Source organism: Pyrgilauda ruficollis, unplaced genomic scaffold (assembly GCF_017590135.1).
Source record: "Pyrgilauda ruficollis isolate IOZ18807 unplaced genomic scaffold, ASM1759013v1 scaffold182, whole genome shotgun sequence".
Classification (NCBI taxonomy): Eukaryota; Metazoa; Chordata; class Aves; order Passeriformes; family Passeridae; genus Pyrgilauda; species Pyrgilauda ruficollis.
The window spans coordinates 269,102-292,642 of NW_024517207.1; the positions used below are offsets into that span (position 1 = coordinate 269,102).

Below are 23,541 nucleotides of genomic sequence, written 5' to 3' on the forward strand. Positions count from 1 at the left end.
AACTCTGAATGCCAGATATCTAAAAGTACTTACTAGGAGAAAACAACTGTGGTTATAACTACCATCATATTTCTACTCCCTTCCTTTTACATGCTATAACTACCATCATATTTCTACTCCCTTCCTTTTACATACAAAAGTCCCATTTTTTACAATCCGTTTCCACATGCAACCAACTTCTCCTAACAGAAAAACAGCGTGAAGAAAGAAATAGACGCTGCCCTACCAGCTCCTTAAGTCTCCTTCCAGCATGGCTAGCAGCAATCTGGATCATCACTGCCCACTCAAGTGCACAGGAAAACTGTCTCAAAAGTTGTCCCAGCCAAACTGGGGCACCTTAAATGTGGTTTTACACAGGGTTTCTGTACCCATCAAATGTCTGGGAACAGCACAATGTGACTAATCACCAACACCCACACAACTGATTGTTAATCAGAGCAAAACTTGGAAAAGCAGCTATGGCTTTACAGCTTTTGTGCTGCTTGCCTAATGACCCAGCTGTTGCTGTAGTTACTTGCCTCTGATCCCAGACAAAGCTGGGAGATGTGTTAGAGGTTGCTGGCACTACCTTGACTCTCTAAAGGTGCCCTTTATTCTTCATGGGCAGCTCTAGGCTTCCAAGAAGCAAAGTCCCTTTTTCTGGGGCTGGGCTGTCCTTTAACTTGTTTTATTTAAGCATGAATGAGGCCTCCAGTAAAATTCCTATACCTCTTTCCATGACAGTGTACAATATGAACCAATACACATTAACAAACTATTTTAATAGAGTTTCATACTATAGAGGTTGATTTATGTAATGGTTACAGAAGGTCATTTTCTTATCAGGATTCATAGCACACTTGGGTTTCATTCACTGCAACAGCTGGTGAGGGCAGCAGGTGCTTCCCTGAACTTTCTGCTTTCCAAGTAATTTATTGCATGGAATAGGTGCAGAAAAAATGCAGCTCTGCCTCAGAGAGACAGTACAGATCTGTAAACACTCCCCGTGGGTTTGGTTCTCGTTAAACTAAGAGAGACCTTTGATGTGCTAGGCAAAGCACAAGAAAAGCAGAGCTTAGCCCAGGATTTATGCCAAGCCAGATTCTAGGACACTGCCTGCCTTCCAGAGCTGGGACACTGATTCTCCTTTGCTCTCCCCCACCAACAGAGCCTGGGCTCACACTTTCTGCTCCCCAGACACCACTGGCACCCTGCAGCTCCTGCTCCTGGCCTGGGGAGCGGGGCTGGCACAGAGCAGGGCTGATGCCAGAGCAGCAACCCCTGGTGGGTAAACTTACACATCTGAGCTCTGCAGCCAGGACAGACCACGTGTGTTCAGCCCCTTCTCATGTGACCTGGGAGAGAGGAGGGGAAAAAATCAGCTGATGAGTCGGAATGCCATAAAACCCGAGCACATCATTTCACAGCCTCACATAAGGGCCACGACACATGAGCCAGCCCAGCTCAGTGAATGTGTCAGCCTGCAGAAGGATAACAGGGCTGACAGTCTGAAGGGGGGATATAATTTTTATTCCCTATGCTGACTCAGCTCATTACACGACAGGACCGTTGTTCCACTCTGGCACACAGGGCCAGGAGGATAAAAGCACCTTATTTTTCACCTTGGGAGCTATTTGGCACTTTTCCAGCTGATTAAAGATCTATGACTGCCTCCACGCTCTCCTGAAGACAAGGAGGAAGCAAAAGGGCTGACACTGAAACCAGGAGGCAATTTTTATTATAAAAGCTTAATGGAGTAGCAGCACTCTGCCCAATGTATTAACAAATGCCCAGTCAGCTCTGGCTTATTTCACAAAGACTAAAGCTGCAAGCACAGGTGGAGCATGAAAAGCCCCCTCACACTGCAGCTCCGAGGCTGCAGCCTGGGTTTCCATTCAGCACACAAGCATTTTATCTGAGCCCTGTAATTTCACTTCTGCTGTATGTTACAAATGCACTTTGTGCCAACAGCTCTGAGGAAAATCTGCTCAATGTTCAAGAGTAACAAATGAGATAAAAGCCTAATTCCTCTCTTGGTTTTTAATCCTGAGAAAGAGGAAAGGGGAAGAAGCAGTAAATCATCTGCTCAAATGATCCGCACTGAAGGAGGAGCCCAGTTTGAACAGCTCAGACCCTGGGGTTAAGCTGGTTAAGTGGCTAAATCACTTGTTTGCACAGATTAGCTGGTGGTATTTCTCCCCTTCCCTTACAATGTGCCTATCTAAATAGGGGCACATTTCAGAAAAATTCCCATCCACTCACTGGAGACAAGCCTGTGTGTGACCACTGTCCCTTACTCAAGAAAAGCTCCAAGTGACAAAACCACTTTTCTTGCTCTTTCCCGCCTCCAGAGCAGCATGGGATGTTCCTCCTCACCTCCATATAAAATCAATCCCGGTGTCAAAAAGAGGCTTCTCGGAGCTGTGCTGGAGAAACCCCCTCCAGGCCGGGTCTGGCCCTGCTGGCTGTGCAGGAAGCCGAGGTGCCAGAGCAGGCACAGGGACAGGCACAGGCTGCAGGACAGCGGAGCCTGCTGGCCCTGCCAGCTGCCAGCCCAGCTGCAGGAGCGCAATGGGCTCTGTCCCGTGCCCGGGCATCTTCCCCAGAGCTCTTCTGCTGGCCCAGAGAATCCTCGGTGGCCAAACCCACTGCAAGGGGCAAACAGAGGGACACGGTGGTGGCCTTTCCAGCGTGCCCTTTGGGCAGGGAAGGCAGCGCGGCTGCCCTTGGAGAGAGGGGAGAGGATGTGCAACTTTGATAAGCTTATCAGTCCAGGGCAGACAATGCCACAGCGGCCCTGCTTTCAAATGCCATTTGCTTGGTTATATCCCTATTTCCAGCCGGTTTGTACCGCCTCAAGTCCCCAGTCACGCCTGCAGCTTAATCAGAGCGAGGGAAGAGGAGCTGCGGACTCCGGTTCCCAGCCCCATCCCACCGCCCCTCCCGGTGAAGAGGAAAGCGGCAAAGCAGCAGCCGGCAACGCAGCAAGTGGGTCGGTCCTTGGTTTTTTTTTTCTCTTTTCTTTGATTTCTCATCTTTCCCTAAAAAGAAGTGATTTTTTAGTGGTTGCCATACCCTGAAGAAATGCAGAAATGCCCCAGAAAACTCTGAAGAAAGGACAGAGTGGTATAATTTAACAGAAGCAGAAGCAGGCAGTAGGTCTGAAAGGAATAATTTAGTCAGCACAAAAAAAAAAAAAAAAAAAATAGATAATCCATTTCCAGAGAAAAGACTGTGAAGAGCTTAAGAAAATGAAATCACAATAATTGATGTATTAAAATAAGGTTTCTGTCCATCAGTAAGGGTCAGTTGTAGCATAATCAAGAAAACAACTGGAATAATTTGGAGACTACAAACCAGTCCTTTCTAAAAACGTTGGATACAAAAATCCAGAAGTATTTACTGAGCTACTTAATTATCATCTGTAGCTAGACAAAGACTATGGGTAGAGCTGGAGAAATCCTCTGACGTACAAAGGTAGAGTCAGACTGAGGTTCCTAAGAAATGTAGCCCATTTTGTTCAGTAGCTCCACACTCACCTTCTCTGTTTCCAGTGCTGACCAAGGGAAAGGACCTCCTGGGCTGGGATCTGGGCCCCATCACAGGCATTTCATGGACACAACTATTCCCAGGGCATCTCTCCGTGTTTATCCTGGGTGCAGCTCCAGCCTCTTCCCCTGTGTGTGTCTGTGCAGTGCCTGAGCTGGCGGCATCAAGCATGCAGCAGAGGCACAGATGACACTGGGAGAGGAATCAGACATTGCATGGCTTCCCAGGAGTCTGAAGTGAATTTATCTGACTGGTTCTCTTCATACACAGAGGCAGCAGGTGAAGGAGAGTTTCAGCAACACTAAAGCTGCGCATGTTGAAACAAGAGATTAAAATGGCAAGTCTTGCAAGAGCTCCCTTACCTTTGTTTTCCCGTCTTTAAAGAAGCTTAAACGTGAGATGGGCTGGTTCTCATTAAAAGAGGAGGAAATGGTGTGCATAGAGGGCAGGTGATTTTATCCCTGGTATGTACCCACACCAGCCTCTGTTTATTATGTGCAACTGCAAAATTATTTCAGTGTAAAATTTTCAAAATTATTAATTTGAAGAAACATTAATACATGCTAGTTCTCACCCTCCCAGATGTGTGTTAGAGTTGAACTGCAAATATTTATTTTGAAGTAGTCTACACATATATTCAAAGTGCCAACCATAACTACATCACTCAGACTTCCCAAACCTCAGGGGATTTCACTTCTCCTGAACTGCAAAAGGCAGCTTGTGTGCTGAAGCCTTCCTCTGCTGCTGGGGCATTCCAAGCCATAAATTTTACATTCAGGTCATTAAATATATAGGAGGGATCTTGTTAAGGCTAAACCAGGGCGAGTCACTACACAAACACAGTTTTCTCACTCCTTTCTAGCTTTCCAGAAGCCTGACATCTGGAGACCAAGGAGGAGCAAGGCAGGACACGCAGGAGTGCCTCTGCTGCTCGGGATTTCTGAGCTCTGAAAGCCAGGAGGAAGAGGGCGCTGCTCCTCTTCCCATCAGGTTCTATGTCAGTCCGCGAGGAGCTGCTAAGAAATAACCGGGAGCCTGTTGCTCTGGAAACGCAGCCGCTGCTGGGCTGAGATCCCGGCTCGGAGGGGTAGGAGAGGGCAGGGAGGCACAGGAGACACAGGCTCACCGCTGGGCTCTGCAGTGAAAGAGATCACAGGTGGGCTCAAGCAATGGGGATAGGATTTCCTTGGCATCCTAGAGCCAAGAACGCTGTTGTGGGATTGCTGCCACAATCAGTGGCAGTCAGTGTCTTTCCCCAGACCTGGCTCAGAGCACCTGGACAAAGCAGAGCTTCACAACGAGCTGTGAAAACCAGAGGTGGTACCCAACCATCTGAACAGCAACCACCCCACAGGTAGAATCTTGCTGCGCCTGCTGCTGTTTTCTTCTTGAAATAGTTCCCAGCTGTCCCTAACAAAGGGATTATGGGCTCCCCCCATCAGGGGAGCTGCAGGATGCTTTCAGTGTCTTTAGCCACTGGACTAATGCCACCTAACGAGAGACATGCAGAAACAGCCACTGCAGGAGCAAGAACAGCACCCAGCTTTCTCCAACAGAGATGTGCCATGGTTTTCACCCATACTTTCCTTGTCCCATTAGTAATTTTTGCCCTTTCTTCTCCCTGAGGGACAAAGGCTGTGCACAACACTCAGGACAAACACCAGCCATGCTAGCACCATGATTTCTGGATACAAAGGAGTCCAGTCTTGGTCTAAATGGTCCAATACAACAATCCATTTCTATTCACCAACTCACTTAAGCACCTGCTTAAATGCTTTTGTGAATACAAATTACAAAATTTCTCCCTCCCAGCATGGTGAAAAGTCACTCCTTAGTGCATAATATATCAGTATGCACACCAAATCATGTGCAGCAGGTATACATTTCCCTTGGATATTTGGGACATCTGTGTTTGCTTTTACATTTGTGTGGCTAATCAATCATAATGCAGCTGGCTAAACTTTTCCTCGAGGCAACACCTTGAGCATTAGTGGAGGTACAGTGAGGATGCATGGTGCCCACAATGACATCCCTGCCTAGCTGCAGACACAGAAGTAGTTCCCTAACCCAGTCCTAACTTGGCAGCAAGAGGTTTTAAATAATTACCCCTTGATTATTGCAAGCATGGAACACTGGTTGTCATTTTCTCCCTTTTACTTTCTCCTCAAACCAATAAATTATCCTCAGAAACAACTGGTGCCAAGAGCAGAAGCCCACTCAGCAAATGGACCAGGAGAAGAACACACCACAATAATTTTCCACTGGGATCCTGTTAGCCCAGGTGCTTCTATCCAAGGTTTTCTTTTCCATAACCCCGTGTCTTCATCAGTGTGAAATGCACACTGGCTCTAGGATAAAAGATGGGATTTGTGGAGTGTGTGAGGCCACAGACTCAGTGCTCTGCCCTCTCCACACATCGACAGGACTGAGGCAACTGCAGAAACCTGAGTTGGGAATAGGAGCAAGATCAGGAAAGTCCAGCAGTTTATACAGCAGAAAGGGTCTTGTACATCTCCTGCCTCTGGATGGCAAGTTTAGGGCTGGCACAGGTATCTGAAAGCTCCCTGCCACAGGGGGGAACTCTCAGTCCTGAAAGAAGTTATGAAAAGTTTTTAAAAGCCTTCTGCTTTTTCTGGCTTTCTAGCCAGAGAACTTCCCTCTGGCCAAGTATAAATCTGCTGCAGAGGCATTTCTCGTTCCAGATGCTTTGGAGTGGAATGATTCCTAAACAGCAGTATTTGGGGAGAGGGAGGGGGAACTCCTCAAGCAAATCCTGTGGAATTTACCTCATGGAGAAGACAAATCTCAGAACATAATTTAAAACCTTGCAAAAATAAGATCACTCTGCCTCTGGAATAGGATGAATTCAGGTCAGCTCTGAAACAGAGCTGCCTTTTGAAGGGTTCCTCTATGGCTTACCCAGTTTACCAGGTGATTGTGACAAAAATAACAAACTCCAGTGATGCAGTAAGCAAGCGAGCTGAACAAAACTGGAATTTCCCAGCTCTTTGCAAAAGCCCCGAGAACAGGTGCTTATTTCAACTCATGCCAATGTGGGATTCACCAAGGAACAACATTCTTACTATGCTCTTTAAAAGACTGACTGTGAACCTTTCCTGCCACTACCAGTTAAAGGAGTATTCATAGAAGGATTTCATTTGACAAATATTTCCACCTTCTTATGGAGCTTGGATCTAGGACAGCTTTGCACCTTTCCTGCAGAGGAGAAGAGAAGGGGGTAGCTTGTTTTGTATATGAAGTCTGAAACTGATCTGGTTTCACAACAGACTAATATTCAGTGAACTCAGGGTTTGAATGCTATAAGCTAAAGATACATAAATTTTGGAGTTTTAAATATTCAAGTGCTAAGTTCCTCGAAAGCATCAAAACACCTTTCTTTTGGAACTTTGAGATAAATCCAAATCTGAGCCTAAGATATTTGCAGTACCCATTTAAGATAAAAATATTATTTCCATCAGCATTAGAGGGAGGGTCACCACAGTGTTAGTCAAACACAGGATCTCTCACCTCTGTGGAGCCCTTATGTTTATTTTATGAAGTCAAGACTCCAGGGCTCTCAAGCACAAGTGAGCTCCCGTTGTGCCCTCCTGCCACAGCCCATGCAGAGCTGCAGCAGCTCCTGCTGGGTGGGAGTCAGTCAGAAATGTTACTGGATACTCAGGGCTAATATTTGCTCACGTACAAAATCATCAACAGGGCTTCAATGCGGCTCTGCTAACACAGAGGTTGTGTTTGCCATGTTGTGATTTGGTTAAATGCCTCCACCTTCAAGTCTAGGCGGCTGAGGGACACTGGAGCTCACACTGTGCCCCAAAGGGAAGGCAGCTGCCCCAGGAGAGCACGAGCACCGTGGGCAGGAATGATGAGGCACACGGCACTTGGAGGTGTTTCTGCCCTGCCCTGGGGATCATTTCCTGCAGGATCATCTGTCCAGCCACCGATAGGAGTCAAACTGTGATCAAGCTGAGCAACCAAACGATGCAGGGAATCAGTAGCTGACTACTACACACACAATTTCATTTGCAAAGACAAACGTTCAAAGTCCATTATTGACACCTGTGAGGACTGAGTCACCAGAGTGATGGGGCCAGGCAGAGTGCCAGGATGGCTCACTGTTCTCAAAGCAAACAGCAACTGAAGCTACACATTCACGGCCCATTTCCTCCAGCTTCCTTTGAGGTTTATTCTGCCTGGAAATCAACAGCTTTCACCCACACATTTCCTCACCAGTAATTTGGAAGAGACAGGGAACAGCCTTGACCAGTGGTCAGACTCAGTTCAGAAGGTCTCCTCTCACTCCAAGCTGAAGTGGCAGCAACACCTTGCTCAGCAGCACGGGTCCTTCTAGGCCCCATATTTGCATCTTGTAAAAACAGATTAATTCAAAGTACAAGGTCATTTATGAATCACTCCATCCCCTCCAAAACAACTGATCAGAGGCCGTGGGGAGGCCCAAGAGCTGCTGAAGCCCCAGTTTCAGCCGACTCTGCTTTAGGGCTGCTGCCCTGGCTGTTTGCAGCAGGGATTGGAGCAGGATCTGCCTTTGCTGGGGCCACATGCCGCCCTCTCGTGGGAATGAATCCCTGCGGATGGTGCCCGGGCACAGCCCCGCAGGGAGCTCGCAGAGCAGCAGAGCCCCCCTGCCTCAGCTCCCCAAACCCTCAAAAACCTCCTTATCTGAGCCCCTTCCCGACAGCCCAGGCAAGAAGAGACCCTGAGAGGTGTCCGAGGGAGGGATGAGCCTCCAGCATCTCACATGAAGTTATGCCAGAGCATCCCTAAGGCAGACTGTCTTCTTCATGGGGTTTGGCTTCTCCAGTCCTGCCTAAGGAAACATCCTGCTGGGATAGATGGGCCTCTTTTATCCACTCCACGGGCAAATGGTCACATTGTGTCCTGCACAGAGCTGGGACAGGCATTTGGGATGTGCTCATTCCAGCACTGCTGCATCCCTCTCACACACGGGCACTGGCTGCAGGGCTTTCTGCACAGCCCAGGGGAAGACAGCAATGCCTGCAGTGTGGAGCACTCCCTTCCTAGAGCTAAGCTTCCTTCTCCCACTGAATGAGGTTGCTGTTCTCAGAGTGGATGAGCCTTTTCAGGGTTTTATTTTTGTAAGTTTGCTGAGAGAATTAGCACCTACGGGAGCCAGGGCACAATAGCTGTGCTATGTAAGCCAGACAGGCCCCCCGAGCACTTTTCTGTCGTCCTGTTTTTAATAACTGGTCTCAGCTTTTCCACACAGCCCCTCACACCAGCACTGCACCAGGCACAGCAAACTGGGGCCACCCAAAATCCATGAGCAGTGCTGTGTCACACACAGGCTTGTGCACTGGACGCAGAGATCCTGAACTCCCACTTTTCTGGAATGCTTCCTCAATTTCCACTTTAAACATCACAAAAATCATCATCCCCTCCTTTGCCCTTTGTCCTTTCTGTGGCTGGGTTTTACTTTGGGCAGCCCCTCCAGGAGCCAGGTGAGCTGGCATTTTGCAACAGGTGACAGCTGCCACTCTTGGATTTGACACAGAGGAGGAGGCTTCCTCCTGTCAGGCATAAATTTGTCCAGCACAGAAGTATTTCAGTGTGCACAACAGGCAACACCTGAACTAAAAACTACTAAACAACAAATTGCACCTCAAGTGACTACTTCAGAATATTTCAGCTTCCAAAGTAAATTTTTCTCTCCTTAAAACTATGATCCCTTGATTTCATGATCTCCAGAATCATCACAAAACTGAGATTTCATGGCATATGATTTGTAAGCCTACATTGCCTGTTGAATAAATTTCCCAATGGAAAAAAAAGAAGGCTTGGGCTGCATCAGATCAAGTTTAGCATCTAGACAGTGTGAGGGAGTTTCCTTTATGAATTCTGTATTTATACACCTCTCCAATAAGAAAAAAATATTTCAAGGTCAGTCTTCTTTTCCTACCTATTTTTTTCTCACTGTGTACTAAACAGGTTTTGCTTCATGGAATCCAGAAAACTTACTTTTCAAAATGTGCTTAAATCAGAGAAAAAGCTCTAGTAACGTATATTTAAACAGGGAAGAATACTTTTTTTTTTCTTTTCTTTTCTTAACACCTAAAGTAATTTAATAAGAGCAGCATAAGAATGTCATATATGATTTGCTCTTAGAGAAAAATTAGATGGGCTTACCTACTGAGTGGAATGTGTCCCTTGAGCTCTCTGCCTCCTGCTGTCCCCACAGGTGCTCCATTTGTATCGCTGCTCCTGGCTGTTCCCTACATTCCCAGCAGATCGTGTGCTGTGGAAAGCAGGCTTCCACAAGGGAGAGGGAAAATCTGCCTGTGAGCAAAAGATTTGTTCAAATTAAACGGACAGCAGCAAGAGGTGCTGTGGGATGGGTTTCCTCCATGGATCCCCGGAAACAAACCCGAGTTTGGCTCCAGTTCCTTAAGAAGCACTTGTTTGTCTCTTCCAGCAGCAGCCTGGCACAAGCACTGCTGGTTTGGGTGGAGCAGCATCCAAAGGAGGAGTGGAAGAGTTGACATTTTTGTTGTGACAGGTTTTGCAGTCCGCATCTATTGCATTTACAGGATGCCATCTATATGCATGAGAGGAAAGGCATTTGCATTTCAGCTTGTTTAATTCAGAAATATTTGTGAATCACTATCCTTGCAGCATTCTGTCACAAAGGATTATCATAATGCTGTTCTTTCCTGCTTACCCACACAGGACCTCCTCCGGTTCCTTGGATTTAAAGAAGCTTCAATTCTTGCTCTCCACATTCTCCTATTAATTATTTTTGTTATGTGAACACCACAAGGTCCCAGTCAGAATTCCAGGAGTTCCCAGGATAGCTCATACTGACATTCCCCGTCCCAGGGGGTGTCTGAGCACTCGTGTCCATCACTGCAGTCCAGCACAGGCAGCATTCCCAGAACCAGGGAGAATATTTGGATAACAGAGTTTTCTGCTGTGATCAGCCTGCAGCCACCATACTCTTCCAGGACCTCTATACTCCTGCATGTCATTTACTCCTTGCCACATAAACCATCACCTTTCCACAGCAAACAGCTGAATGGCACAGCTGTGCCTTCCAAAACCACACCAAATGAGCCTGGGTGGACACGTTCAGTGAAATACAAATCAGTTCTTGTCACTGTGATCAAAGGAAGCGAAGGGTCAAACAGGCAGTTGAATAAATTCAGGAGAAGATATTGGGATTACTTTTATAAAAGTTTGATAGACTGACTAAATCTAAAAATCTGAACATAATATTAAAAAAAAAGAAAACGAAAAAAACAGTATTGAAAATTATTATAGATTGACTTATTTTCAATTTTCTATGATCTAATTCTACTTTTTAATTCTAAGAAATTAGTCAGTGAATTTAACGACACTGTAGTATAATCTTAAAAGCATTCTAGGAACTTGTATCTTAACACAGGCTTTCACCTTGTTTTCCTTGGTTTGGGGTTTTTAAAATTATTTTTTATTTTAAACCATGCGGTTTGGGGATGGGGTTTTTTTTGTTTGTGTGGGGGTTTTTTGTTTGTGTGGGGGTTTTTTGGTTTTGTGAGGGGTTTTTTTTTTGGTTTTGTTTTTTAGGAAAAATAATCAGATGAATCTACAAAGCAATAAAACACTTTGGAGTTACTTTAAGTTGTTTATCCTGTCTTCATGCAGCTTGTTACAACAGACGAACTGACTCCAGCTCATCACATAGGAGACATTTTTAGAATAGTTTTTAGAATTAATACCAGGATAGTTCTGGTATTTTACTGGCCAGAATTATGTGCACCATTAAATACATGAAGAATTGTGTCTTTATGTGTACAGATGCAGGTAGTAATGTATTACATGAAACAGAATGCTGTGGTAAGCAGATGTTCCCAGGATAAAGTGTATCTGATGTGCAATAACTTGTTAAACAACCATTAAATTTGTCAGAACTATTATTTAGCACAGAAAGATAACTAAAAATATTACCCAAGAAATTAATGCAGCTAAAAGTTCATTGGTTTATTTCTCTTATCAAGAGTAACAGTCTGAAACATTTTACATTAATTTACAATCATCAAAAAGATCCTTATGTTTATCTCACACAGGTGACACTGAGTCATCCAGTTAGCGCTAATCATTATTCCAAAAATTCCATCTTGTTTTATAAGGTTAAACATTGTTGAGTCATTTGTTGCCAAAACACATCATCAGTCTACAACCACACAGAAAGTAGAAATTGAAATTTCTACAGAGCCACTACCATCACTATGAAGATACAATGCCAAGTGTTTACAACATTCTGCGAGTTATCACTCCTCCCAGCATTCAAGGCAGCAAAAATTCCCTCTTCACTTTTTACTGTACACACAGCAATTACAGCAAAAGGGGAAATTTTGATCCATAATGTCACATCGAGGGTAACAGAAGTGCTTCTGAGTCATTTGCTATGTAAGTAGGAAACGAGCAGGGCTGTGGAACAATGAGGATTCTCCTCTGAGAAAGGGCAGGCTGTCTCCTCAGCCTCAGAGCAGGCACACTCCTCTCCTCCCAGCAATGAAAATGGCCTGTGCTCGTGGGGCAGGAGAAGCAAGGCTGCATCCCTGTGGGTCCCAGGCAGCTGTGCAGAGCTGGCACAGCAGGACTAGGAGGGGAGATGCAGTGTGACAAACCCAGAGCACGGATCAGTAACTCACCTACAGAGCAGCACAGCCCAGTTTCACCCATTAGAAGCACTGGGATGTTTCACAACTTTGGCTTCCTCGAGCCCTGGTTGAAACCAACTACTGCTGTGTGTCCCTCAGCCCCACAGAGCAGAGCTGTTCAGACCTGCAGCCTCCCTGGCAGGGAGCACTCCAAGAACTTCCCTGTTTTCCCTGGCAGCCAGCATGCAGCCCACAGCAAAGCCCCTCCGCTGGGCTTGGCCCAGAACCTGGCACACCATGGCCTCTGCCCACAGTGCCCACCTCCGAGCAGGACTGCAGCACCCTGGCCACTCCAGAGTGCTCCAGTGCCACACAGAGGTGGCTGGTGACTCGCTGGCACGCTGCTGCTGGCATGGGAAGCCTCCAACAGCGTGGGCTAGGGGCCGTGCAGCCAAAGGGAAACCATCTGGGAATGCCTTCCTGGCTCTCTGCACAACAGCACACTCCAGCAGGGATGCAGCAAAGCCTCTCACCACCCCTCCTCCTGTTCTGGCATTCCTCAGGCATTCCCCTCCCCAGTCACACTGCCAGGTGCCCTCTGCCAGGTGTCCCTGTCCTCTCCCGCAGAAGCAGCAGCAGGACCCTGCTGTTTGGGATGCAGCACAGCTGCAGGAACACATGAGGAGCTGTGTTCCTTCCCCTCTGCCCTGCCAGCTCTCCCTGTGCCTCGCTGCTCCTGCAGCAGCCCTGTTCCTGGGGTGGGCACTCACTGCCCTACCCAGCCATGCTCCAGTGCAGCAGGGGGACACAGCTCTCCCTCCTGGCAGCAGCACAAACCAATTCCCACCTCTGGCCAGGCTGAGGCAACTCCTCCCCAGCAGCAAGAGGGGCACAGCACCCCGCAGCCCCATCCTGAGGGGATCTGCTCCCCAGCTGTGGCCAAAGCCATTGTCCCTCCCTGTCACACCATGGCCAAGATGTGTCCTTGCCCCACACGCAGCGTGGCACAGCAGCTCAGCAAGGCTGAGTCGGGAGCAGCCACTTGCTCAGAGATTCAGAGCCCAGCTCCTGCTGTCACACTGTGGACCTGGTGTTATTCACATACAGCAGTTAAATACCCCGTGCCAAGGCAGTGAAACCCAGCAGGTGTGACTCCACACCCTGGGAAAGGGAGCACTGCTCCTGGCTACCCTGTGAAATGTAAGTACTGCTCCTAAGATGGCACAGAGGGAGTTTGGTGCCCACTGCACCCCTTGGCATGGCCAGTGACCAAAGGATGGAAGTCCTAAGTCCATTTCCAAATGGATGGGACTGTGGCTATCTCCCTTCAAGGCAGAAGGTCCTCAAGGTACAATGCTCAGGGAGAATGGATTGTATGGCCAGAGGAGATGTAGGTGTGGGCAGAATAGCACTGAGACAACATTTTGATCAGCACAGGTTTCCCCACAGGCCCTCTCAGAACAACCTTGTCTCCAGTAGGAAACACAGCCTGAGGAGAAGGACACAGCCTGGGAACTCTGAGGAACAATTTGCCATAGACAACTTTTGTGGCCACAGTCTGGCTGAATTGTACCTCTCCTTCTCTCCAGCCAGACAGGGAAAGCAGCTCTTCTCTGCTCCATAAGACCATTGCAAGGTGCTCAGAAAAGGTAGAGAATATGACAGCTGGGGTTCATACAATAACCTTATTCAGCTTTAAACAGCGTTGTACGAAGAGCATCATCTATGCAAAGCCTGCAGTTAAAATGGGGCTTCTGTGTCCACCTGCAGGTGCTCAGAGGGCAGAATTTTACACAACTTGGAAAATGCCTTTTGCTGTCCCAGGCCTATGCATGGGGACAGCACTGGGATTTAGGAAATAATCTGATCTGCTCTAGCAGCTGCAGACAGCCCAAAATGGAAATGTCCAGTGGGTCAGGGCCTGTTTCCCACTGCTGTGGTGCCCACGGTTTATTCTGGTATCACTCCATGTAAGCCAATAGGTCACTTCCATGGATACTGTGTGAGCCAGACCCTGAACATCCAAGCTGATATTCAACCCTTTGCTTCATGCCATGTGTAGTTCAGAGAAAAAGTGCACCTTGTGCAGTTCTTGGCCTCACTGGTTTGAATTAAAACTATGTCAATCTTAGCTCTGAATTTCCTGTGTAGCAAATATTAAGAGAGTCATCAATCCTGTTCTCACTTCCAGTGAGACCCAACATGAACCCAGCTTCGTTGAGGTAACATGCATTAATGGCAGCCCAGGGTTCATCCCAAACCACACTGCTTAGCCTGTCTGTCCTCATGAGCTTTTACAGGTGCTGATGAAGCAATGGGGCAGAGCTCTACAAACTTCTGCTTGGTGCCCTTCAGTTACAGAAATCATGGGCAGTCTCCAATTCAGGGACCCATGAGGTATCCTTTGGTACCCAAGGTATTATCTGGAAAGGAATCAAAATTCTGTTCACCAAAATATTTATATTAGCTGAGAAAGCCAAACTCTACCAAGAAAAGAGCTGGCAAGGTTCCCTGGAGTGCCTCTGCCAGTGTGTAAAACACAGAGAGCAGCCCCACCTACCACAGCCCCTCTGTGCATGCCCAGGGCTGGTTTAGCTTTTAAGTTCAGTGCCAACTATTTGTAAGGCCTCAAAAATCTGGAAACTTTGGAGCGCAGCAGCCGAATGAAGGATCTTGGGAACATCTCTCTGGACTCTTGGGCTGTGTACTTGAAGTAGTTCTGTGGGTGTGCCAACACGTCAAACAGTGCTTTTATCAGCTTCTTGTCCTGGGAAAAGGGAAGCAGATTTTACATCAGCTGCACAGAGGAGTTATGGTCAGCATTACCAAAGTTTAATGCCTGTCTAACTCTAAAAAGATTATGGGGCATTTTACTTTTCAAGTGTTTCAGGGGCTTAGAAAGGTAGCAGAGCAAGGCTGACTTTCAGGCTCCTGGGAAGTCACTGGTGTTCCACATCAGCAGCTCCAGAATTTCTTCCCTCCTCATACATCCAAGAACAGCTAACAAACCACAAAATGAACCCACACTTGAGCTGAGATCCAGCAAATAAAGGCATGCACTCAACTTGCCTATGGAAGTCCCCTAACCGAGGTCGGAGAAATCCACAAAGACGTTTCTTTTGCCCAGGGAGGAAAAGCTTTTGCTAATCTACAGGCTACAAGGAGCAGCACCAAGTGCTTTCCCAATAAATTAGTTTCCCTGGTAGCTCTGATCCACACTGAGTGTCCCTGAGCAAAGGGTCCCCTATCCACTGCTCGGCATAACCAGGATCTGCTGATTCTCCCCATTTCCCTGAAGCAGCTCATGTCTGGTGCACCAAGGAACAGACCTGATGCAGAGCAGGAAGCAAACTCACTTGCACCAAATAACATGATTTCCGATCAAAACCAACATGTTTAGTGGAAGGAATGTACCTTAAGTATTTCTTGATGATTTTCAGATGCATAAAGTCTGCCATCCCGAACAATGTCTTCTATTAGCTCTTGGTAATCCTCTGTGGGGAATGCACAAAAGAGTAATTTGCAGCTTCATACTTCATACTTCACTTACATACTCAATACCTCCCGTGGTTACACATGGAAGCCCTGCCCTCAGAAGAACATTGGCCCTCATATTAGCAGCCAGAAATTATTCCTAACACTTCTCTTTTTATTATGAGAACAGTGTACTCTGCTGAGCTGCTCAGCACCAATCTGTCAAAAGCAAAGGAAATCATAAAGCACCCAAGACTGGAGTGTATGTGGTAACCAAGTAACCTGCTTCAAACCAGCTGAACTGCAGGAACCCCTCTGTACACACTCACAACCTGTTACTGACTCCTTTCTACAGGAAGAAAGAACAAAAAATTATGTAAGAGGATGCTTTCTTAAAAGTAACCCCCCTGCTCAATCATAGCCTAAAATTCTTCAAAAGGAGAAAAATCCCCTGAAAAATTACTTTTCCACCACTAGTGAAACTCTCAGACCACAGCAAGGATGACTCCCTCACAATAAATCCAGAACATGAGCAGAACATACAATATCACTTCACTTATGCTGAAGTGCAAATCCTCAGCTCCACTTTCACACCTCGTGATTCTGACAAGGGTGAGGTGAAAATCTTTCCCCTCAAGCTTCTTTCCAATATAGATATTTTGCCATTTGATTCTAGGCCACAAATGGTAGCAGGAACACCATAAAACACAGGTACTTTGGCTCTACCTTATTCCTAACTGGGGCCACCCAGAGAAAATGGAAAGGCACGGAAGTGCATGAAACTTAGATTCCATGTCTGAGCTCTGTAGTTTGCAGGCCAGAGCCCAGAACCCCAGCTTTTTGTTTGGAAGACACGGTGGCACTCAAAAGACTGCAGTGCACTGCAGAATTCCTTAGACTAGGTTTCAATGGAACAGCTCCTGGAAGCAGCTCTGGTGACACTGCTGGGAGCACTGGGCTGCCCTGCTGCTTAGGGAGGGGAGCTCTGCACTGCTGCAGCTGCAGCAGCCCACATCAGCCCAGCTGCTCACTCCCACTTACCATCGTAGGTTACATAAGGAACTTGGAATCCTTTGGCACTGTTCCCTTCATTGGACTTGAACTGGATCCACAGTTTCTTGGACCTGGAAGTGAAAGCTATGGGGCGCTCGTAGGTCTGGCAGGTCTCGTACGTGGTCACCGAGTTGGAAGAGGCTTTCAAAGCAAACACACAACAGGCAGCTGTGTGACAATGCTTCCCACTCAAGAGCTGTCAGAGCTGTTTTCTCTGTTACTACGAGAAAAATGCTTGCTGGTGTTAGGAAAACTCCCCAAAATGTGGCAGGCCATCAGTGGATGGCAGGCCATCAATGAGGGACTTCTTGGTGAGAGAATATTTTCCTTTTTCCTAAAATAACAGTCTACTGTTGGAAGGACGTGCCTACACTAGAAACTGAGGTTGTTTACCCACACATCAGGCACCTGTAAGGATTAGCAAGCATTTCCTCTTTCCTAACCCAGCCTAGAACTGCTTAGCATAACGCATGACTGGTTAGTTTGAACCATCTACCCCTTCTTAACAATATTTCTTCAGTTGACTGGCACATCATGGCCTTGCACCCTCTGAATTTCACTGAAAACTATGGGGCAGCATTGCCAAATAGGACTTCTTTTGCCATTAAAGAATTTTCTGCTCTTAAATAGATGCCAGGCAGGCTACATTCAGTTTCTGCAAACAGCAACGCCTGTGAGAACCCTGTGTTTCCCCCTGAGCTGTGCCCCAGTGGGTGTTTCAGACTCACAGCTTTTTCTCATCACCAGGTAGTCTCCACACTCGTCTTCGATGGGCAGGAATATTTCTGGGACCACGATCAGGATGCGGCGCTTGGGCGGTGGGTTGATGTTCCAAGTGCACTCAGTGTTTGCAGGGTAGTCCCCAGGGTAGTTGGGCGATTCAATATATCCAGTGTAATCTCCCAGCTCCCCTCCACACTGCCTGTCTGGAAAAGGAGCACACTATGCAGGACAAGGCAAAGAGAAGTCGCCCTACAGCCCTCCTGCATGGGAGCCAGACACACATTTTCCTTTTTGCTGCAGGTACAGCTCTCTTTGCCAGCCTCTGACATTCCTGTGTGGATGTGTTTGCATGTGTCTGTGTGTGTGTAGGCACTCCAGAGGTGGTTCTGAGCAGTCACCTCTCTGCCCTCCATTCTGCCTCTTTAATTTGCCCTCAGCTACCATAAATCCAGAACAGTGGCTCCCTTTGTAATGGACTCTTTCAAAGGTTGTTATTAACAAGAAATGATTACTAGAACTATTAAGCTTTGTGAGCCAGCTTCTATTCCTCTTAATAGGAGGGAACAAATCAGGGTGCTGAGGACACAAACTCTGCTCTATCGAGAGAAAAGATTTAATAGCAAGACCTCTGGGTAATCCAGCACCAACTGGCAGAACACAGTCATCCCTTACCTTGGCAAGGCTGATGGAGCCAGTCTGCAGAAGCGGTGTCTCACAGACCCCAGTGAGCCATGTGGGGTGAGATGCAGGCAGCCAAAGAGGAGCAAGCTCTGCCTTCTCTCCAGCTCCCTGGAGCAAAGCTGCCCTTAAGGCCACTCCAAACATTAATGCCCCAGTCTTTTTATTAGTAAGAGAGCATCAAAACCATCTTGCTGTACTTACTTTTGCACTGTGTTATGTTTGTTGACCCATCAAAATCAGTAGTGGTGTTTCCAGGGCAGGAAATGCAGTAATTTTGTCCAAACTCAGGCTGGTATGTTCCAATCGCACAGCGAATACATCGGTGAGTTGTGGTGTTGTAAAAATGGCCAGGAGAACACTGAACTGGACAGTAATTAGATAATCATGGTTTAAAAGTGGCAGTAGCATACTAGAATATGCTTTTATACATTTGTGCAAGACCTAGTGTAATCTCAGAAACAGAAATGCCATATTTGTAAACTGTGGGGGTAACAAAAATTAGGTAATTAAGCAAATTTTAGTTCATCAGGTCATTTTGTGCAAGCTCAGAATTCTCAGATGCAGCACTGTAGAGTGGTTCTGTGTGAAAGCAGCAATAAAACCATAACAACAAATTATGAGGGTAACAAAACCATTTCAGTTTTTCAGGTTATTTTTGTACAAGTTAAAAAGATCTATCCAATGTAGTTTTCTATGCTGCACAGTCCCTTTTTTTCCCTATTCATTTCAAGCTCTGCTTACTCCCAAATAATTCTTGCTGAGTTTTGGAAGCTAGCTCAGCCAGGAGTCCTTCCCTACATGCTGCCCCAACCCAAATGCTTCAGATAAGCTCCAAATAGTTTTTGCATCTGTGATTCCACGTCTCATGTGGCCTCTTCCACATGCAAATTCCTGAGCTCTTCATTCCAGTTAATAGAAAGAATTCCTTTAATCTCCACTCCAATTTCAAAACTGAACCTCATTTATAGACTTGTTTTTGTTTATGTTAAATAAAACTGAAATCAGCTCCTCTTATCTTGATCCAGAGTTTTAACATCGTTTTTAGTACTTCAGTTTCACAAAATTAAGTATGAAGAAGCAGTCTTTGTGGGTTCAGTGATTGTACACTGAAGGAAACTATTAGATATCACACTACTACCAGTAATATTAATTCTTCAACGATACTGCTAAATTCTTACAATATGTTGTAATTCTCAATAAACATATCAACTGAAATGAGAGTGATCTCCTCATCCAAACCACTACCAAATGTTTGCATCAGGACCTTATTTCTATCCCTTATTTCTGCTCTGCAGCAGTAGATTTTCTGTTAAAGAGGTTATCCTCTAGTGATTTATATAAGCAATTTTCTTTTACCCATGCTTTTGGTAATCAGTTTTAGAAAGAACTGAGGTTTTACTGAATTTCCTCGCAGCCAGGCCAGGCCAACCTGCTGTGAGACTCCTGCAAGGACTGACCCTCAGAAGGAGAAAGAACCTTCTCTGAATGCCCCACCTGAGCAGCAGCATTTCCTTGTGCCTCGGATCAGTGCAGTTCACCAGACAAACCCTGGCCTCACCTTTGGTCTCACAGTCCTGAAACAAGGAAGCCCCGCTGTGCCTGGTGGTGAGAGCTCCTCCACAGGGAAAGCAGGACACTCTGCCAGCCTCAGGCTGGTACGTTCCAAGGGGACATGGCAGGCAGGGCTTGAAGCCATCAGGAGAATATTCCCCAGGGGAGCACTGATCTAGGAGAGGAGAGCACACATTAGAGATGAAGGAGTGTCAGTGAGCCTGCACAGGACCCACAGGGAAACTGCTCTGCTTCACTGGGGCAGCTGGAGCAGGGCTGCAGAAATGAATGCTGCCAACAGCTGGAGCTTTATACCTCCAGTGTGCACTGTGCAGCAGGCACTGACAGCCTTGGGGGCTAGGGAGCCCTTCTGGGAGCTGGAATGGATTTCACACCTTGTTGCAAGGCCACACTGGACACTCAGCCTGTCCAGGGCTCTCTGCTCCTCTCTACAGTGCAATTATGTAGTGATTATCTCCTCAGTCTAGCTAGAGAGCTCTTGAATTCCTCCCAAATAAAATAATTTAGTATTGAATCTAAGATGCCAAAAACATACTTCCAGATTTCTGTAACAACTTTAATCTTATTATTGAATATTCATATTTCATGACCATTAGCATTACTGGATAGTCTGAAAACCTCAAGTACAACAAGTAATTGTGCAAATTCAGTAAACCAAACATTGTGCCTCAAAGATTTTAAAGCAGAAATACTCTTACCATTCCTCTAATAATCTTAGGTAATGATTATCTGTGCCCTGGGCTGCTGTGTTCTGCATGGTGCACAGACAGCACTAACCCAATCTGCCCGATTTTACTTCATCACACACCTCAGTATTATCTAGCAAGCCCAGCAATATTCATGAGTATCTTTGAGAAGTTCTGGTTTTCAAGCTCTTCACAAAAGAACTGGCTTCAGTGCCAGTATTTAATAATTACCCTGCTCTGGAAAGGCACAAAACACTGTTGCAGTTGTTCAGCTGTGCTGAAAAATTCTGTCCTTTTAAGACCTGTTACGATAATAAACTGTTAGTTTTAGTTTATAGCTCCAATAAATCACTCAGTGAATAGCTGTTTTGTTAGGAAGTTAAATTGGCCTTGGCTTCATTTCAGGATATATGACTAACAACAAGCAGGGCATTAACTACCGGTCATGATCAATGATGAAGAGTTTTGTTTATGGCTGATACACGAGGAGGAATCGTTGAGTGCTCCTCCTTGGCTTAAAAATAAAATGCAGCAGGTTAAGCAATGCTCTGTGGCTTATCAATGAAAGCTTGTGAGGAAGTCTGAGCTCCTGGTTCTAACTTTTTCCACCACACATCACTTCTGCCCTCATAAGGCCACACATTCATTTGCTCCCACACTTTTCAAGCCTTTCTCCATTTTATAAACATTCCTACAGAACACTCATCTCTGTACAATCTGTGCACTTCCACAAACATGAATGAATTCAGGCTTTCATTGCAGCACTCCTAATAAGGTAAGGAAAGAGCACTATTTACAATTCCATGACAAGGAAAGACAATTCAGGGTGAGGAAGGGTGATCCTGAAAAGTGCCTACTGACTTCAGAAACCTGGAAGAAATGGAAAGACCTGAGCAAATCTCCTTCCCTCATACAACTCCATGGCTCTATGGGTAATCAATGCTCTGAGTGGCCTGGCTAGAAAATACCTGCTCTCTCCCCTTAGCTTGTCTTTTTCCATTCATTTTAATCATATGTCAAGTTTGGGGTGGTTTGGGGTTTTTTAGGTTGGTTTTTTTGGTGTTTGCTGCATTTTTTTTTTTTTTTTTTTTTTTTTTTTTTTTGCATTTGGGAGAAGGGGTGTCTCTGTTTTGTATTTCAAACAGAAACACTAACCCTACAAATTCAGTCTTAAAACTGTACTTCAGGTTTCCTAGACTTGTTCAGAGCCCAGCAGAACAGTAGGACATCTATCAGAGCTCAAAGGAAACCTGCCCCGGGCAGGAATCAAACCCACAACTTATGTGCAAATGTTGCATTTGAGAACTCATCCCATCAGATCTCTCTTGACAACTTTGCCATCTGCATCATACTTGTCTTGAAGCCACATGTTGTGAAAACTGTGGAGGTCGCTGTGGAATACAACTGAGTTAATCTAAATCTTCTTGGGCTATTTAGCAAAGTGCCTAATTTTTGAAAATTTGCATTGTGGAAGTAAGCTTAAAGAAGCCTCCTCAGACATCACTGAGATCCTCCTCTAGGCCAAAGGAGAACTTTTCCATTAAATCTGAACCATTTGAATTAAGTATTTCCTTCTGATTTTCCTAAGAGATGGCAACAACAGAAAGAAAAAAGGCTGTCTAGCCACCACCACTGCACCACTGTAACAGAGTGTTCAAAACCAGCTGAAAAAAGCTCTGACTTCTGAGACACCCCAAACACTTCAGGCTTTGATTGATCCTCTGTGCATTTGAGAAGAGAGGTCAGTACAGCCACATACAGATTTTTCTATTTACAGTCTAACAACTATTCAATATTCAATGCTAATATCATAATTTCTCCATGCCATGTCCAAGTTTTAGTGCCTCAAACTCACAAATATATCTGTTTCTTCACATGACTACATCAAATCAGGCTTTGCACAGTGGTAGAAGTGTCCAGACAGTTCAATCCATAAACACATTCCCTGTAATCTGCTCCCAGTTCCTCCTCACCTTCCACCTAGAAATGTCTCAGACAGGCCCCTCATCCAGCCCCACTGCAGCACAGAGCTGGGGTAGTGAGGAAAGCCTGTTCAGAAACTCACAGCAGTCACAGGGGCCCAATTTAGCATAACAAATAAGACTTAGTGTTAGATTCAATTACAGTAACATTAATAATAGGGGCGTTATTTCAACCCAGAAATCATCCCACTGAGCTCCATAGGACTGTGCATAAAATTAGCATGAACTTTCTCTTAAAAAGAAGGCCAACAAAATTAACAAAAACCAAAAATCCACAAGAAACACCTCTACGAAGTTAAACTTCTCCAGATATTTGCTTAAAGAAAACAAGTACAGAAGTTTATGACCTTCCTTTCTCAAAATTAGAAACTGCATGTTCCCACCTGACATGTGGGAAATACCCAGTCAAAACCAGATCTGAAGATTTGCAAATAATGACATTAAATCACAATTCCACTGGCTGGCTTTGCTGTTTTTTTTCAGAAACTTGATTGTTTTTTCTCCAAATGAACAAAAGAACCAATTGCCTCTAGTAGACTTCATTTCTGCAGCCACTGTCTTTGTTTATCTTCAATGCCCATTAAAAACCTGGTCTTGAGTCTCATGCAGCTGTTTTAAAGGGGAAAAAAAAGTGAAAGCTTTTCTGATGCAAAAACAAGAAGAAAAGGGGGGTGGGGGGGAAGAGAGGGGCCCACAGGGAACCAGGATTAACAGTTACAAAGACATTTAAAGGCTCTTCCCCTCTTTTCAGCACATTAGCCTTTGAGCATTTGCTCCTATAGACAAACGCTGTAGTATCTCAGGGGCTGAGAAGGTGAACCTCATAAAGGAGGTCATGATCCACCAATTCACCATTTTCTTAAGAATGATGCCTTGACTTTATAAGGAAAATCACCAACAAGTGATGCAAATGGATTCTGAAGCGGCATCCTTTAAGTTATTGTGCGGGAGCAGGTCGCACATTTAGGTCACATGAGAGGGTTTTGCATGCAAAGGATTTATGTCTTCGGTCTGTGATTTTCAGGGCAAGCAGGTTAGCAGGAAAAATAGCCCCATTTTCTCCCATTTGATAAATTAATTTCTTCTTCTTGGATTTTCTCAAAATTGTAAAAAAAAAAAAAAAACCCCAAACAACAGTTGTGCAACACAACTATTAATTATAATGACTGCAAAGGCAGACAGCACTTTGCTTTTCCTTTTAGCTTC

The 23,541-nt window shown here is 45.7% G+C and overlaps 1 protein-coding gene across 1 annotated transcript in view; it reads right to left on the bottom strand.

The window, feature by feature from the left end:
- Nucleotides 1-14,778: 14,778 nt before the first annotated feature.
- The window catches only part of SCUBE2 (signal peptide, CUB domain and EGF like domain containing 2), a 34,053-nt gene continuing 25,290 nt past the window's right edge, over nucleotides 14,779-23,541 (bottom strand). Inside the window, exons 17-22 of the mRNA XM_041464662.1 lie at nucleotides 19,654-19,821; nucleotides 18,297-18,458; nucleotides 17,420-17,617; nucleotides 16,680-16,832; nucleotides 15,579-15,658; nucleotides 14,779-14,931 (exon numbers count right to left, since the gene is read on the bottom strand). Coding sequence (XP_041320596.1) covers nucleotides 14,779-14,931; nucleotides 15,579-15,658; nucleotides 16,680-16,832; nucleotides 17,420-17,617; nucleotides 18,297-18,458; nucleotides 19,654-19,821 — 914 coding nt within the window. The remainder of the gene's footprint in view (nucleotides 14,932-15,578; nucleotides 15,659-16,679; nucleotides 16,833-17,419; nucleotides 17,618-18,296; nucleotides 18,459-19,653; nucleotides 19,822-23,541) is intronic.